Source organism: Hyaena hyaena, unplaced genomic scaffold, assembly GCF_003009895.1.
Source record: "Hyaena hyaena isolate Hyena2069 unplaced genomic scaffold, ASM300989v1 scaffold_284, whole genome shotgun sequence".
NCBI lineage: Eukaryota > Metazoa > Chordata > Mammalia > Carnivora > Hyaenidae > Hyaena > Hyaena hyaena.
Window position 1 is genome coordinate 493,141 of NW_024080913.1, and position 18,672 is coordinate 511,812.

The 18,672-nt window shown below is 43.6% G+C and overlaps 1 protein-coding gene across 3 annotated transcripts; it reads right to left on the bottom strand.

Moving 5' to 3' along the window:
* Nucleotides 1-1,093: 1,093 nt before the first annotated feature.
* Nucleotides 1,094-16,423, bottom strand: ANP32E (acidic nuclear phosphoprotein 32 family member E). Of its 3 annotated transcripts, none has more exons than XM_039246346.1 (7): nucleotides 16,034-16,420; nucleotides 12,838-12,987; nucleotides 12,226-12,348; nucleotides 11,070-11,235; nucleotides 9,183-9,355; nucleotides 3,864-3,918; nucleotides 1,094-2,806 (listed from the first exon to the last, which is right to left on the bottom strand). In XM_039246346.1, the coding sequence occupies exons 1-7, from the start codon at nucleotides 16,085-16,087 to the stop codon at nucleotides 2,739-2,741; spliced, it is 789 nt and encodes a 262-aa protein (XP_039102277.1). In that variant the 5' UTR covers nucleotides 16,088-16,420; the 3' UTR covers nucleotides 1,094-2,738. The 3 variants fall into 3 exon arrangements, with proteins under 3 accessions (XP_039102277.1, XP_039102276.1, XP_039102278.1); XM_039246345.1 differs by having other exon boundaries at nucleotides 1,094-2,809; nucleotides 16,034-16,419; XM_039246347.1 differs by lacking the exons at nucleotides 1,094-2,806; nucleotides 3,864-3,918; nucleotides 11,070-11,235 and having other exon boundaries at nucleotides 9,200-9,355; nucleotides 16,034-16,423.
* Between the last annotated feature and the right edge of the window lie 2,249 nt (nucleotides 16,424-18,672).

Sequence of the window (18,672 nt, forward strand, 5' to 3'; positions counted from 1 at the left end):
AGTTATGTTTGTATCATATTATCTTAAGGATTCTGAAAATAAACACTATACAGTATAAATGAAAACTTGGGATTCACTTTAAAAAACTATTGGTGTATGATAGGTTTACAATCACTTTAGTTAACTATGGATAAGTTGCGTCAACTGTCAGAAACAAAGTTTATTACTTCAAATCAAAATACAAATAGTAGTGGCTCAATTTGCAACTGCAAAAGGGAAGTTAAAGAAATCCAGAATTTCTTCTGCTTCTTGGACAAAAGTGAATAAATAAGGCAGCTGTTGAGTTAAACTATTACATTGTAATGACTCATAGGACGTTCAAGTGTTTGAGAACTTTCCAGCTGTTTTGTTTTTAAAAAGACATTCAAAGCCCCCAATGGTGGCTTTCAAACAGTGAATGTCATATGCTGAAACAGATTAACAACAGATCTTCCATTTATTTGAAGCAATTCAATTTCAAAAACTTTTAAGTTACATCAGTCACAGAAGGAAAAAACAAATCAGGGAACAGTCAGAAACAAAAGAAAAATCAGGAGTGCTGCATTTTGTTTGTTTTTAACACTGTCATGGCTTTATTCAAAACACAGTTGCACAAAAGTATTAACTTCAAAGTTTTTTTTTTTTTAAGGACAGTTTTGAGGAATTTAACACACTATATACATACCGGCATACAAAGAACATTAAAATAGGACCAAAAACTTCTACAAAATATAAAACCCACCCTTACTTATTTGCATGAAAATACCACCCACAAAGCTAAATAAGTCTTAAAAAGTCATTTGGAGGCTCCAAATGTTGTTTTCAAACCAAAGAACTCTAATTTCGATTGCACAGTAAGATGATTGATAAGAAAGTCAATATATAGATTTCATTTTAAAAATAAGTATTTTATAGTCTGGCATATACTATGTGATGAGAATTCTTCGGGACTACAACAGAGCATTTCAAATGTTAAAAAGGAGTAAAATGTTAGCCTTTTGGAAATTCCAATCCCTCTCCCCCCACCTAACTCCCCCATGAAACTTATTCCATGAGTTTATTTCAGTCACTGGTGCACCTTTGTTAGTTTACCCACAAATAACTTCGTAATTTTTACTCTAAAACCCCAAGTCATACATTTGAAACTAAAAAAGAACCAGTTCTTCACTCAGTAATTTACATGTGTCCCAGTTACTTCAATTAATTTGCTGATGCTAACTTTAAAAACACTTCCAGATATCCAAAACAAAGTGGAAAAACATTTAGATGGCCAAGATTGCAAAAGCAATGGCCTTGACCACGGAGCCTCCACAATAAAAACAGGGATGTACTTGTCTATCGTTATTATATTTAGTAGCCATATGTAGAAACATGTGGTTCGTCCCAAAATATTTTTCGATTTTTAATGGACATCCACTTGAAACCAAATCTTAATTTTTAATATTGATTTAGTTTCAAATATTTTCCAACTGCCCAGTATACTCCAATTAAAAGCTCTATCTGGTAATTCCTTAAAACTATAGGAAGAATAATTAAAGGTTCTACTCAGAAAAGTTAGAAATACTTTGCAGTGTGGTATCTAAATCATTTGGGAAGCGAACTTGAAAATTTGACTTGAACATCTCATTCATTATCAACAGGCAATTGTTCTGACTTTTGAGGAATATTACTGCTGCTTCCAAAAGCCTCCTCTGCTTTTTTTCCCTTCATCCTAATAATACAATCTGTACATCTTGTCAATGAAAAATGACTTACAGTAAGCAGGACCTGTTGCATAAAAGTGTACTGGTAATAATATTCATATCTCAGAAAGTACTCAGTTTCTTTCACTTAGCTTGTTTGAAACAGAAGTCTGAAAAGGTGGCTGAGGTATAAAAAACTAAAGGCTTTCCTGGGTATCACAGAAGGCTCCCAACTTTTTTTTTTTTTTTTTTTTTTGAGACAGAAGGAGAGGAGTGAAACAAGAAATGAAAGTGATCATAAAGGAATTTCTGAGAGGAAAAGAAAGAATGCATTTAAAAACAAACCAAAATAACCAACCCCTCTGCATGTTGTGATCTTCAGCTTGAAAAAAAAAAGGGGGGGCTCACCCGCATGTCTCTGAGCTTTGTGCAAGCAATTTTCCTTCAACAACACAATCTTTAGTCACCTGACTTGAAAAGGTTTCAGAAGCCTCCACAAAAGCCATAAATTATACTGTTGAGTAGAACCTTTACTATTCTGCTCCTACTTTCCAAGCTACTCAAGTCACAAAAAAGCATCCAAAAAAAAAAAAAAGAAGTCATTGCCTTCAAACTAAAGGTCTCTGGGTCACCTCTAAAAAAATAACCAACTTCTCATTCAAGAGACTTCATTTCATATTCCAGCTGACCATGATTTCAGTTAACTATAAATAACTTTAAAACCTTATGAATGAAATGCACCAAACTACGCCTGTGTAAAAGTGATCATGTTTTAATTAGGAGCTAAAAATAACTAATACAGTGAGCTTGAATGAGAAAAATGAAGATTCTAAATCAATTGCTAGGGAATTTCACAATGGGCTCAATGAAAATTTTTTCTCTACATACAGTATGATCATTAACAGACTAGTAAATCTTATTTGGAATGATAAGGCAAAAATAGTAAAACCACACTTTTCCTATAAAAAGTTACGGGTTATTTTCTGGAGGGTTCACTATGGTACATGAAGAAACAAAGAAGATGTGATCACTCTATTGCACAGCCAGGACCTCTAGGGAATCTGGTCTTAGAATGATCTAGTCGTCGTCTTCGTCTCCATCATCTTCAGCATCCCGTTTCCTTTTTTCCCCTCGAAGTCCCTCTTCTTCTGAAAGAAGAGTGAAGGGGAAATTGTAAAGTGCTCAATTTTAACAAATGAATACTTGGTCAATTACAAAGTTTTGAATCTTAGTGAAAACCTAATGGCATAAAAAAAAAAAATACAGGTTCAAGTGTCCTCTCTGAAAAATCTTTCAATTGCAGTGTATTAAAAGTACTTCGGACAGAAATCCGTAAAGAATGACAGCTTGCTGTGCCCCCTGGTGGCCAAATTATGAAGTATAGATCAAGAAGAATTATTAGTGAATTTTTAAATTAATTTGGAAAGACCTAGGTAAAGAATACTGGAGAGCATCCTTTGAGAATGCCACTGCTCTTCTCCTAGAGATAAGGCTTCACTCTCTTCAAAATGAAAGACTTAAGAAAAATAAACTAAGGCTCAAGCTCCCATTATCTCTTCTTTAAAAATAAATCTTAAGAGCGGTGCCTGGGTGGCACAGTTGGTTGAGCATTCGACTTCGGATCAGGTCATGATCTCACGGTTTGTGGGCTCGAGCTCTGCGTCAGACTCTGTGCTGACAGCTAGCTCAGGGCCTGGGGCCTGTTTCCGATTCTGTGTCTCCCTCTCTCTCCACCCTGCCCCCACGCACGTGCGTACTCCAAATCAATATTAAAAAAATTGTTTTTAATAAAAATAAGTGTTACAAGCTATTTTTTTTAATGAAATTACTGAATGCCCTGAGAAAATTACTCTTTTAAAAGGGTTTTAGGGGTGCCTGGCTGGCTCGGTACAAGGAGCATAAGACTCTTGATCCCAACCAAGGTCATAAGTTTGAGCCCCATGTTGAATATAGAGATTACTTAAGTCAACTTTATAAGAAATAAAAAGGTGTCATACCTCTCACAGTGCTCTGTTACCATGAGAGATCAAATCACGGTACCGAATATCAATCACGGTATCACGGTATCAAATCTCTGGTACCGTGAGAGATCAAAACCAAAGATATCAATTATAATTTGAATTACAGACTCATTCTTTAAAGTATATGAATAATAGCTGTAACTTGAATGTTAGGGTTTCTTTAGTGGCTCACGTAACTCACCATCCTCTTCCTCTTCTTCCCCTTCTTCAACATAGTCATCATCATCTTCTTCATCCTTAGAAATCAAATATTCAGTTTGAGAATAAAAAGCCATGACCCATATTTTACACTGTTTGCTAGTAATACATTCCAACAAGAGCACAAAAATGATATTCTATGGTCTGACAGTCTCCGCCTAACTTACCTAAGTGTTTTCTAAGAACCCAACTAAATCTAGTTTCTTTACGAAAAATAAGTTATGTTTTAGACCAGCACTGTTCAAAAGAACTTTCTGCAACAATGGAAATGTTCTGTATCTGCGCTGTCCACATGTGGCTACGGAGTATTTAAAATGTGACCAAGTGCCTGGCTGGCTCAGTCAGCAGACCAAGCAACTTTTTTTTTTTTTTTAAGTGTATTTATCCATTGAGAAAGAGAGAGAGAGAATGCAAGCAGAACAGGGAGAGAAAGGGGAAGAGAGAATCCCAAGCAGGCTCCACACTGTCAGCACGGAGCCCAATGCCAGGCTCAAACCCACAAACTGTGACATAATGATATGAACCAAGACCAAAAGTCGGACACCTAATAGACTGAGCCACCCAGGGACCCTAGAGCATGCAACTCCTGATCTTGCCGTTGTGAGTTCAAGCCCCATGATGGGGGTAGAGATTACTTAAAAATAAAAAAAATCTTAAAAAAGAAATGAAATAAATTGAAAAAATAAAATGTGACCAGTACAAATGAGGAAGAGAATTTTTCATTTTATTTTTTTTTAACTTAAATAACCAAATATCTCTGGTGGCTACTATAATGGACACAGTAACTTTAGACTATTTCAGAGAAAGGTCCTCTATTTTACAGAGTGAGAATCCTAGCCCCAACGTAGTTATATGCATTGAATAAGTCACTTAATCTCTCTGGACCTCAGTTTCCCTTTTTTTGTTGTTGTTCATTTTTTTAAATGTTTGTTTATTTTTGAGAGAGACAGAGCGTGAGTGGGGGAAGGGCAGAGAGAGAGATGGAGATACAGAATCTGAAGCAGGCTCCAGGCTCTGAGCTGTCAGCACAGAGCCTGAGGCGGGTCTCGAACTCACAAACTGTGAGATCATCACCTGAGCCAGAGTTGGACGCTTAACTGACTGAGCCACCCAGGTGCCCCTGGACCTGTTTTCCAATTAACAGAAAGAATATTCATCTAGAAAGATCTAAAAGTTCCTTCTACATCTAAAAATCTACACATCAAAACAGCAATATTAATAAAATCACAAAACTTGATATACAAGTCTTGTGGAAGGAGCTGTTCAGAATAGCTAAGCTGTGAACATAGCCTTGAAACATAACTTTTTTTTTTTAGTTTAACCACTTTTTCACCCTTTTACAAATGACCCTGGCCTCCACTTTTAATTGTATCTTTTCCTAGTTTTCATGCCTTCTCTTTCCAGTAGGTTACTACTTCAGTTTTAATTTGTTATGGATTCAGAAAATAGATCAATAAGATTAGAGACTTGAATATAAAAGAGGAAACAGGTTTGGAATAACAGCTTAAGCTCTCTCTTACAAAGACCTTTTGTCTTTGGTTACTTTGTATTGGCTACTCAGGCCTTTCACACTTACTGCCATGTTCCAAACTGTTGAGTTCAACTGTATGTTTGAAAAAAAATGAAACCAATCTAGGGCCTCCCCTCCAGCCCCACAAAAGTTTACTGCTCCTTAAAAATACTGGGGCGCCTGGGGGGGCTCAGTCAGTTAAGTGTCCGACTTCAGCTCAGGTCATGATCTCACAGTTCGTGGATTCGAGCCCCGCATCAGGCTCTGTGCTGACAGCTAGCTCAGAGCCTGGAGCCGGTTTCTGATTCTGTATCTCCCTCTCTCTCTGACCCTCCCTTGCTCACACTGTCTCTCTCTCTCACACACACAAATAAATAAAACATTAAAAAAAAAATACTTTAATTGGCAGGGTGCCTGGGTGGATCAGTCAGTTAAGCATCCGACTTTGGCTCAGTTCATAATCTCATGGTTCGTGGGTTCAAGCCCCACATCGGGCTCTGTGCTGACAATGCGGGACCTGCTTTGGGTTCTGTGTCTCCCCTCTTTCTGCCCCTCCCCACTCACTCCCTATCTCTTTCAAAAATAAATAAACATTAAAAAAATACTTTAATTGGCAAATGTCAAGAATTGCTGGGTATTTAAGGAAAGTGTGTACAACCCATCCTTTTCACAGCATCCACAGCCCCACTAGTGTCTAGAAATACTAAACAGAACCTAATTTCCCAGCATGTAGCTAGGATCCCCTGAGAAACTCACCGGCACAGCACTCAGGTCAGAAATCAACCTTATACAAGCAATTCAAATACTGGAAAGCATTCTACACCAGAGCATCACGAAGCTACGAGAGGCAGAAGGAAAAGATGGGGGAGCAAACAGGACAGAAAGGAACCACAATAAAAATCAGGAGAACCTAGACCCGTAAACTAAAGGAGAAAAGAAAGGAAGAGAGAAGGGTAGAGGAGAGAGAGGACAGGGAAGAGGAGGGGAGGGGAGGGGAAGGGGAAGAAATAAAGAGAAGGAAAGACAAGGGACACATTTTAAATACCTCCAATCTGTGAAGAATGATAAATGAGGATATTTAAATATTTGCAATTTTTAAAAAAACAGTGGAGATACTGATCACATGTATTCTTGATTAATTTAGAAAAGCCCAGCTCTCAAAAGGTAACTACTTCTCTCAATTCTGTTTTAAACAAAATGTGGTTAAACTAATTGATTCATGGGGCACCTGAGTGGCTCAGTCGGTTAGGTATCTGACTCTTTTATTTTTAATTAACATTTTATTTATTTTTGAGAGACAGCATGAGCAGGGGGAGGGGCAAAGAGGGAGACACACAATCCGAAGCAGGCTCCAGGCTCTGAGCTGTCAACATAGAGTCCGACGTGGGGCTCAACTCTGGTATCATGACCTGAGCCAAAGCTGGATGCTAAACTAACTGACCCACCCAGGCGCCCCAAGTATCTGATTCTTGATTTTGGCTCAGGCTCTGAGCCTGCTTGGGATTCATTTATTCATTCTCTGCCTTTCTCTCCTTCTCCCTCCTTCTCTCTCTGTCTCCTTCTCCCTCCCTCCCTCAAAAATAAATAAATAAACTTTTAAAAGTTGATTCATATGTTTAAGCCTTTTTTTATTTTTTTTTAAATATTTTATTTATTTCTAGGAGAGAGAGAGAGAGAGACAGCGTGAGCAGGGGAGGGTCAGAGAGAGAGGGAGTCACAGACTGAAACAGGCTCCAGGCTCTGAGCTGGCAGTCAGCACAGAGCCCGACGTGGGGCTCGAACCCATGAACCGCGAGATCATGACCTAAGCGAAAGTCGGACGCTTAACCGACTAAGCCCCCCAGGCGCCCCAAGCCTTTTTTATTTTTTATTCTTTTTTTTAATGTTCATTTATTTTGAGAAAGAGAGATGCATGGCTCCATGCCACCAGAGCCTGGCAGAGGGCTCAAACTCATGAACTGCAAGATCGTGACCTGAGCCAAAACCAAGAGTCTGACACCTAACAGACTGAGCCACCCAGGCGCCCCAGTTCAAAGTCACTTTTAGGGGCAGACGCCTGGGTGGCTCGGTCAGTTGAGCATCCGACTTTAGCTCAGGTCACGATCTCATGGTTTGGGAGTTTGAGCCCCCATCAGGCTCAGTGCTGACAGCTTGAAGCCTGGAACCCACTTCGGAATCTGTGTGCCCTTCCTCTGCTTGCCTCTGTCTCTCTCTATCTCAAAAATAAATAAGCATTAAAAAAAATGTTTAAATCATTTTTAAACTACTAGGGGTGCCTGGATGGCTCAGTCGGTTAAGCACCTGACTTTTGATTTTGGCTCAGGCTGTGATCTCCTGGTTTGTGAAATCAAGTCCCAGGATGGACTCCGTGTTGGTAGCACAGAGCCTACTTGAGATTCCCTCTCTCCCTCTCTATGCTCCTCCCCCCCAAAAATAAATAAATAAAAATAAAATGATATCAGAGAAAAATTATCATCAATCAGTGATATTATCTATCTAACCAATGTAAAGGTCATTAGGAAAACAAAGAATACTAACAATTTCTAGCCTAAATCAAGAGACATCATTTTTAATAATAAAAAACTTTGAATTATTAACACAAAACAATAACTTAAAAACATTTGGAGAAAATAATTCCCAGGGGCTGAAGATCATTTGTTCGAGTCAACTGACGTTTCCTGCGAGCTTACTACGTTCCCGTCAAGATACCAGACGCTGAGACACAAAGTGAAATGACCATGCCCTTGAGGAGCTCACCATCTGGGTGAAAGTGGCCAAATAAACAAGTTTTTGCAATAAGTGCCTACAGGCAATGGAACCCTAATCAAGGTTCAAAGGTAACGGGGGAAGAAGCGGTCGTCTCAGAAAACTTAGAGACAGCTTCAATAATGGGGCAACTCCAGGACCAAGCGTCTAAAGAGTTTACAATGCCTGGTTTGGGTGGCGGTCAGGGGGATAGATACCTAAGTGAAAGCTCACGAGCTTGTACATAAAACCCGTGTACTTCACCAGCTTTACTGTACCTCTGTTTCCCTCAGTAAGAAAGGAAATAGAGTTCGCCAGAGAGCATGGGTGGAAAGTCCCTGCGGAGAGAGTCAACAGTGTGTCTACAGACAGAAAGGCAAGAAGTAGCCTGGTGGCCAGTTCAGTTTGTACTGAGGGAGAAGAGGTGGGGGGGGGCGGTTGGCGTTGAAGCGCTGGGCCCTGTATATATTGGTGGCAACAGGGCAACCCGGTGATTCTGGCTGCCCGGGGACACGATCACACTGGCATTCCGAGCAGCCAGGCATACCCCGCGGACCATACACCTGTGTGGAAACACTACTCAGAGACACCGTTTGGAAAGCTGCTACAAAACCATGAGCAAGGAATGATTAGGGGAAAGAAAAGTCTTCTTGGGGGCCCATGACATGCCAGGGACCAGATCCTTCATGGGTATCACTTTGTCAGATCCTTAAAATAATCCGAAGAGGTTGGTATAATCTCTGCTTCATAAATGCGGAAGCTGCATTTATAAAAGAAACTTTTGTAAAATGTTCTCAGCCATTCCATGCCACCGAGGGCAGAGAGGTTTTGAAAGCGAGCTGGGTGGTGAAATCCCCAGGTGTGTGTGATCGTCTGCATGCAGTGTGGGCTGGGGGACTGCAGGGGGTGAGGGGGAAGGACAGGCACACAGATACATGCAGACCCACAAGTTAGGAACAACTTTCAGATTCCGACACGACTTGCTACTTCAGGACTTGGCCTGAGGCCTACACGGTTTGCAGGGCAGGGGAAAAGCGCCTAATTCACCTGGATTTCTTCTTTCATCAAGTAGGAGAGGCCCACTTCCTCTTCCTCTCCCAGTTCTGAGCCTGCTTCGTCTTCCTCCTCCTCCTCCTCCTCCTCCTCTTCCTCCTCCTCCTCATAGCCTTCAGGTGGACCAGCTTCATGTTCCTCTTCATCTTCATCATCTTCATCTCCATCTTTAAAAACAGTTGGGAAGATGAGCAAATGGACGGGCTAAAGGTTTCTTGCTAGTGAGCCGATCCTATTTTTGCTGTTGACCCAATCGCCTCAAAGTGGAAGGTATCTCAGGGTGATGTTCTTTTTTTTAAAGACTTCCCTTTGTGATATTCTCATCGACTCTTTGAGAAATACGGTTTCTAAATATTGAAATGTCTCCCACACAACGTTACGTGAACTAAAGTTTGTTTTGCCCTGTGGGCACTTCAAGGCCTGTTTACCTATCATCCCATTCCGTCATTTTCTAACATTGTTCATCCATCAAACTTCTTTTTAGAGCAAAAAACTTTTTAAAATTTTTTAACGTTTATTTATTCTTGAGAGACAGGGAGCGTGAGCAGAGGAGGGGGAGGGGAGGGAGAGGCGTGGACAGAGGGTCCCAAGCAAGCTCCCTGCTGACAGCCAGAGAGCCCGACGCGGGGCTCAAACCCATGAACCTTGAGATCACGACCTGAGCCAAAGTCAGATACTTATCCGACTGAGCCCCTCCAGGCACCCCTTTACAGTAAAAAACTTTTATGAGGTCTTTCCTTTGAGCAGGTCATAATCTCAAGATTCATGAGATGGAGCCCCCATATTGTGCTCTGTGGTTGGCACAGAGCCTGCTTGGGATTTTCTCTCTCTCTCTCTGCCCCTCCCCTGCTTGCACTCTCTCATGTACTCTCTCTCAAAATAAATAAACTTAAAAACAAAAAACACTTTTCAACAAAGAATAACAAACAGTATCCCATAACTAATAAGATCCATTCTGTCATATGGGGATCTGTCAGTCACCCATTTAACCAAAAATGTATGTTCACTATCTAATTCTAGAACAGTTCCATCACCCCTCAAAAAAACCCACACACATTTATAGTCACTCCCCAGTCTCCTCTCCCCCAGCCCTGGTGACCACTATTCTAATCTGCTGAGAACATGCCTATCCCGGACATGTCATATAAATGAAGTCACAAGGGGCGCCTGGGTGGCTTAGTCGGTTAAGCGTCCGACTTTCCGACTTTCGCTTAGGTCATGATCTCGCGGTTCATGGGTTCGAGCCCCGCGTCGGGCTCTGTGCTGACTGCCAGCTCGGAGCCTGGAGCCTGTTTCAGTCTGTGACTCCCTCTCTCTCTGACCCTCCCCTGCTCACGCTGTCTCTCTCTCCTAGAAATAAATAAAACATTTAAAAAAATAAAAATAAATGAAGTCACAAAATGTGGCCTTTTGTCTGGCTTCTTTCACTTCACAGAATGTTTTCAATGCTATAGCATGTATCAGCGCCCCACTCATTCTTATGACAGAATAATATTTTATGGCACAGACATATCACATTTTGTTTTTCCATCAGTTGATAGGCCATTTGGGTTGTTTCTATTTCTTGGCTATTACAGATAACACGGCAAGGAATGGTTCCTTTTTTTAAAAAAAGCACTATTTTAAAAGTTGCCACTTTTATTAGGTGGTGGTTACATTGCTTTTACAGATGTAAAACTTCTCGGAGCTTGATACTATCATAATAAATAATACGTAAATCATCAACTATCAGAAATCTTAAAGGAGAAATACAGGATTAGTGTTTGAGTTTTTTTAATTTTTCTTCTAAAAGAATTTTTTCCCCAACATCTAAATACCCAGGCCCAATCTAAGTGACACGGCTAGACTGGAGGCTATATTTACAGGCATAAGGATGATTACCCTCATCATCCTCCTCTTCTGAGTCCGGTGCCTCGTTGTCCTCTTGATCAAATCCATCTAAGTAGGTGATTTGCTGCAGCAGTTCAAAAATACTTTCTCTGTAATCCTCCAGGTTCGTGATCTCACAGTTAAACAAGTCAAGGCTTTTCAAATTCTTAAGATTTTGCTGGAAAAGTAAAACGTTAAAGCTTACATTTCAAGAGTTGAAATACTGTATCATTTCTTTTTCATTCACGAGCCAGAATTGATTCACGCATATTTGGAATCAGAATGATTTTGTTGACAAAATACGTGCATAAATAGACAACAGCAATATAGTGGTTGGCTTAACTCTAGTCAAGCTTATTGTCAACAGTTTTGACCGCCTCCCAAGCTTTTTAAAAATCAGAGCAGCAGGGGCACCTGGGTGGCTCAGTCGGTGAAGCATCAAACTTCAGCTCAGGTCATGATCTCGTGGTCCCTGTGTTCAAGCCCTGCGTCAGGCCCTGGGCTGACAGCTCAGAGCCTGGAGCCTGCTTCGGATTCCATGTCTCTCTCTCTCTCTGCCCCTCCCCTGCTCATGCCCAGTCTCCCTCCCTCCCTCTCTCTCTCTCTCCCTCTCTCTCAAAAATGAATAAACATTAAAAAAAATCTTTAGATGAAGAAAATGCAGTAACCATCTGGATCAAAACATATAAGAAATTCAAAAGTTTCAAAGAGTGAAATCTAAAGCAATAAAACAGAAGCAACATGGCAATGAGAAACAATGAAATCTGGCCATGTGTAGCAACATGGATGGACCTTGAGGGTGTTATGCTGAGCGAAATAAGTCAGGCAGAGAAGGACAAATATCATATGTTTGCACGTATAGGAGGGTTAGGAGGAACTTGACGGAGGAACAAGGGGGAGAAGAAGGGGGGAAATGGTGGGGGAGAGGGAGAGAGGCAAACCATGAGAGACTCTTGAATGCTGAGAAACAAACTGAGGACTGATGGATGTGGGGGGGAGGGGGGAGATGGGCATGGAGGAGGGCACTTGTGGGGATGAGCACTGGGTGTTATATGGAAACCAATTTGACAATAAACTATTTGTAAAACAATAAATAAAATAAAATAAAACAGAAGCAAATCTCAGAAAATCAACCAAAAAAGAGCAAGTCCAGAGACTTCCCACTTACCAGAGCTTCTACTGTACTGAGATCTTTGATTTTGTTTCCACTCAGATTGAGGTAGGTAAGATTTGGACATTTCTCTGCCAGGACTTCCAAGCCTCCCGAAATTATATTGTCACTAAGTTCCAACTATATATTCAATGCGGAGAGAAAACAAACAATGGTGAAGGCTTGGAGCGGATCAGATTTTCAAAATCTATCCCATTTGAAGAAGAAAAACAGTTGTCGTTCTCTCTGCCCTCAAAAACCTGTCACAGATTATTAATTTCCAAAATCCCACCTACAGTTACCAGATAATTCATTAGAACCCCTGCATAGTAAGCTTATAACCCAGGTTTGGCTCCAGTTGTGTTATAGTTGGATTTTGTGTTTCAGAGAAAAATATTCAGTAGACATTAAATCCAAATTCATGTCATAAAGCAATTTCGTTATTAAATTTAAATTTCTAAAAGCATTATTAGAGCTGATTCCAAAATCCTACATAACCTTTTTCCTTATCTCTAGAAATTTGGAAACTTCTAATTAAAAGGCAAAATGGTCGTTTCGTTTGGCCAAAACCTAGACACATTAGCCCCCGGCCTCAAAAGTATGATGATTTCAAGCTTAATGCCAACTTACCTTTCGAAGTTTAGTTAAGCTGGGCAGCCGGGCCAGTGAACTTAGCTCCACGTTAGCCATACTCAGAAACTCTAGTTTTTTAAAAGTATCATTCAGGCCCTCGATTTCCCCATTGACACATAGGCAATTATCAAGGACTAATTCTGTCACCTGTAAGACAGAAAATAAATGATTATTTACTCTGCAGTCTGTTTAGCAAAAGATCTAGATCCTGACACACTGGAAATATGAACATTAAAATCATCTGTCCTGGGGTGCCTGGGTGGCTCAGTCAGTTAAGCATCAGACTTTGGCTCATGTCATGATCTTGTGGCTTGTGGGTTTGAGCCCCACCTTGGGCTCTGCTGTCAGTGCAGAGTCTGCTTGGGATTCTCCCTCTCCCTCTCCCCTCCCCCACTCGTGCCTTCTCTCTCACAAAATAGACTTTAAAAAAACACACACACACATCAATCCCCTCGCACAGATCCTTTTCATTCTCTCATCCCCCAACAAAAATTGAAATACAATCTAAAGTATCATTATAAGTTAACCTTTTACATTGAAACTCAGACCAAGAAGTTCAATGCCTGTTCAAGTCACTGATGCAGAAAAAATAAAACTTTGGAAAAGGTCCCATGTGAAAACTTGCTTCTGCCCCTGATGAGAAGGACTTTACACGTCAGGGCATATATTTACGCAGTGAGGGGACGCCTAGGCTCCCGACAAAGGATTCAGGCGAGCTGCCCTAAAGATAAGGGAGAAGAAAGGAAACTATTTTGTTCACGTTTCCAGTTTAAATTCCTTGGTCTTGGGTTGCTAAATGCCACCATAACTCCAAAATACCTTACTACTCTTCATGAAGAAATGTTAGAAAGCTCATTCTGAGAAAGCTGGCTCTTAGAGGGGCCAAACAACGTCACCCAGAATGATACATCCTTGACAAAATGTTATTTCTCTGTAACACTCAGGTAGCATTTTTGTTTCTCCCCATCGTGGCGGGGCGGGGGGGGGGGGGGGGGGGGGGGCTGCATCCTCTATTAGGTCAGAGTTGTAGAACAAAACTTGCTGGGGTGGACCTAAGAGGACTTAATCTTAAGGGGGGCACAGGAGACCCTGGCTTTTGAAGTATTTGGAGGGCTAAAAATTAGCAACAAGGAATGCCACCTTCTCTAGTTGAATATGACTTTGACATAATTATTTCAGAGACCAGAGAAGGCATACGATCTCCTGTTTAATGGTAAGAAAGCCAAAGCCCGAAGGGTAAGAATGACTTGGCTAACGTCACATAGTTTGGATGACAGAGCTGTGCCCTCCCGCGCCCCCCACCCCAAAAAATCTTCGGACTCCTAGTCCAGCTGAGTGGAGGGGAGAGGGCCACCAGATTTGGTGTCAGAAAACCAGTTCTTCCACTTGAGTAAGTAACTTCACTGCCCCGGGACTCCCGTTTGCTAATTTGGATTCTAGAACAATACAATCCACCTTACAAGTCCCTCGAAGGAGAAAGGTAAATAACAAAAACAAACATGTTTTGTCAACTGTAAAGAGCCATACAAACACAAGAGACCGTTATTACACCACAGGGGAGGAAGGCGAGGCAGCAAAAAGGCAACATCCGGCACTCCCCGAAATTGGCAAGGAAATTACGACGGCTAGGGAAGGTAAATGAAAGGGGGGACAGGGGAGCAAAGTCACGTTTCCAAACTAAGACATACAAGAGCATCTACACGTGTGCTTCTGAGCGGCAGCTGTTTTTTGTTTGTTTGTTTGTTTGTTTTCCCGAGGCCCCCAAAGATGCGTCCCTAGAAAACTCCCAGCTCTCTCTGGGATGATAGCAGCGACACTGTTTCCTCCTCCCCGCCCTTTGCCAACTTCAGAGAAAAGGGGACTTAAAAAAAAAAGTACGTAAAGACCTCGGTTTCCCAGTCTGCATGCCGCCACAGCCCACCGAAGGGTCCCCTGGTCCCCGGCGCTGCGGTCCGCAGGCACCACCCCCACCCCTGCTGGGAACAACTACGTCCTCCTCCTCCACCTCCCGTGTTTATTTCAGAGGCCGCAAGTAACAGGACTCTCGACGCTCGCCCCGGCGATCTCAGTCAAGGGCGGGCTTCCTCGCGGCCACGGGCCCCGCTCTCGCGACCCGCAGCTCCGACCCGCGGGAAACCCCGGACAGGGCGGGGACTCCGCCCGGGGACAGGGGGTCGCCTCCCCGCCCGCGCTCCCGGCGCCTCCGCCCGGGGCGGGGAGGGCTAGGCGCCGCCGAGGAAGCGCCCTCTAGCAGGCGGCGGAAACGCCTCCCGCCCGACCCCCGAAAAGTTGGCCGCGACCCGCCTCACGTGGCCCCTCCCAACCCCGTCTCTTTAACTGAGGCGACGGCAGCAAGAGCGCATCATTTAGTTTCGCCGAGCCCAGCTTTACAGCACAAAACTACTACGGCCCCTGTGTTGAGTTGCGTGAAACCTTCTCCCGGGATCAAATTCGGAGTGGCGGCCGCTACGACACGACACGCCGAGTGGCATTACACCGCGGGGAGCCCGAAGGGATTATGCCTCGCGTCCCCTCCCCACCTCCGCTCTCCGCGACGACTCCCAAAACTTAGCGGCGCCCGGGGCACCGACCGCTGACCCAGATTCCGCCCGGCGGCGGGCGGCGCGCGCCGCTTCCCCGGGGAGTGGGCGCAGCCGGCGGCCGGCGGGCTCCACCAGGGACCCCAGCCCGCGCCCGGCGCGACGCCAGACACCCAGGGGCCTCGAGGCCGCGGGCAACCCCCGAAAAAAAGAAAAAAAGAGTTGGCAGCGTTGCAGAAAAGTTGGACTAACTTCTCAGGCGACGATGGCTGCAGCGGGGGCAAGCGGGACTGGGGGGTCGCGCCCACGCCACCGGCCCCCAGGAGGAGGAGGAGGGAACGAAGCGGCGGAGCAGCCCCCGACACCCCGCTTCCTGCCCCCCACCGGGGCAGGACTCCCGACTCCCAGAGGGCTGAAGGAGGCTAAACCCCCGGGCACACACAAAAACGCCCCTAGAAACTTAAGCCCTTCGCCATTTTTAAGTAGAAGATTTTAATGATTTAGCACTTAAAATTGAACATTTCTTCCCAAACCGTAACCCCCGGGTGGGGGTTAATTCAACACCCCTCCTCACACACCCACTCGGACCCCGAGAAAGCCGATCTTCCAAATACAGGTCTGGTGGGGAAGGGGAGGGGGCTGAGTCATCTCACCTCCTCCGGGGCTCTGTTCCTTAACTCCAGGTTAATCCTCTTCTTCATCTCCATGTCCTCCTCCTGCTCTTCTGCTACTCCTCCCTTCCCTTACCCTCTCCTGCCTTTCCCACTACCCCAACCCTTAAATTGTAAAAGATGTGGAAATGAATGAAAAGAAAAGCAAATATAAACGCCCACCACCACCAGATAGGTGTGGGGGAGAAAGAAGAGAATAGCAAATGGAGTCCAAGGAGTTGGGACTCTAACTCGACTGCCCCCACCTCCTTGTCCACACACTCGCGCGCACTCACACGCACACACGCGCGCGCGCACACACACATACACACACACACACACACCCGCAGTTCCTTCCCCTTCAATGGCTGCTGCGAGACTGAGCCTCCATGACACGGCACCGCCAACCCCCTGGCCTACACTCCACCCACCTCCCGAATGTATTGGTTAATTCTTGAGCATCGCACTGTTTCATTGGACGCCACGGATGTCCATCAGCCTTCAGGGTGGAACTGAACCTGAAGTACTGTGTCTATTGGCTACGACCAAGCGCGCAGTTAACTCCGATAGGTCCAGGAGGGTGTTCGTCCTGGGGAAATGATTTTGAATCCCTGTAGCCCCCCTCCTTTTCTTTGTGTGGTTGGCGCGCTTTCCCCAGGCGCTCGGACGGTTTTGATGCCTGCTGGATTTGTTGGGGGGCCGGGGGTTGTTTTTAGTGCAAAAGGGAGGGAGAAAGCATCTTACGTGCACAGGTTGCAGGGCCGGTAATTCGGCACACAGCACGCACGAGCTCTTGGCCTCTTTAAAGCACCTTGCTGCCAAGGTGCGTAGCAACGTGCCCATGATGTAAAAAGCATGCCTTCATGGTACTGCCTTGCTGGTACAGCACGAGAGCTGAGATACAGATAGTATTTTAACTTCCACCGGGAAGGACTGAACAGTTTTGAAAGAAGTTGGGTGAAGTACGTAAGTTAGGCACCTTTAAACAAAACTACCCTGGAGGAATTGTTACAGAGGTAATTGTTGCTGTTATAAACACTAAGCCCTTGGAGGAACCCGAAATGGTACTGCAATGCCTCTCCTTTCTAATTTCCCTTCGGGTGGTTTCAATGGATAGCTGTAGGTAAAAATGTGCCTTTAAAAGTCTGAATGTGGATATAAACCAGCGGGATGAGAATGATTTTTTTTTTTTTTTTTTTTTTTTTTTTTTTTTTTTGGTCTTGAGCGGTCTAACTTTTCTGAGTTCTTGCTTAAATTTTGGCCTTCTCATTCCCTTACACTGTTCTCAGGATGAACACCTAAGGAAATTCCAGATGATCCGGGGAAGAAAGTGGGTGAATTAGTCCCAGTTCCTCTCAATGGAGTGCTTTATTTGCTATTCTTTTTTCCATTTCTCAGGTTAGAGACCTTAAGGGTTTCAAACAGACTCCTCACCACTTTCCACCACCCCTCCTTCTCCCAGGCAGAGATAGACCACTCCTCAATTAGGCTGACATTTAAAATGTAAATATTTGGTATTTAGCCTGTTAAATACCTTAAAGGAAAAAGAAAATAGTGATTATCTTCTCAATAAGTGTTTCCTTTGAAATCTTGAAAAGGAAATTTTGTGAGGACAAAAACAGAGGGAAAGGGAGAGCTTTTGTTATAAAATGACCGGAGGGGGGCAATTTGGCGTTAGTTAAGCTTGTTTGTTTTAACACAGGCTAAAGGAAGCCAGAATGATATGAAAACAGCCAAATGGGTTGAAGAACAGTTAAAGGAAGAGTAAAAAAAAAAAAGGGGGGGGGGGAGCAGGTGGAATAAAAGGGCTGAAAAGAAACCTGAAAGCACATTTTACCACCAGCTTGGGTAAGACTCCTATGGTCCGCCTCATCCCACCGGCCACAGCAGGGTTTGGAACTCTGGGATGGAATCCCAAAGAGAGTTTAGGGAAGGGGATACAGATCTAGGAGTCGTACACATATGAGTAATAGTTGAGACTATGAGGGAAAAAAAATAATACGCCCACAGAAAATATATTTAAGAAGAAGGCTATCTGGCAAAACATGATTGAGGGGAAGGAGAGAGGGACTGTCAACCAAAATAGTCAAAGAAACTGAGGAGCAGGTAGAAAGAATGAGGTGACGAAAAACAAACAACCCAGTGAAGAAATGGGCAGAAGATATGAACAGACACTTCTCCAAAGAGGACATCCAGATGGCCAACAGATACATGAAACGATGCTCAGCATCCCTCCTCATCAGGGAAATACAAATCAAAACCACACTGAGATACCACCTCACGCCAGTCAGAGTGGCTAAAATGAGCGAATCAGAGGACTCCAGATGCTGGCGAGGATGTGGAGAAACAGGCACCCTCCTACACTGTTGGTGGCAATGTAAACTGGTGCAGCCCCTCTGGAAAACAGTACGGAGGTTCCTCAAAAAATTAAAAATAGAACTCCCCTATGACCCAGCAATAGCACTGCTAGGAATTTACCCAAGGGATACAGGAGTGCTGATGCATAGGGGCACATGGACCCCAATGTTCATAGCAGCACTCTCAACAATAGCCAAAACATGGAAAGAGCCTAAGTGTCCATCAACGGACGAATGGATCAAGAAGATGTGGTTTATCTATACCATGGAATACTACATGGCAAT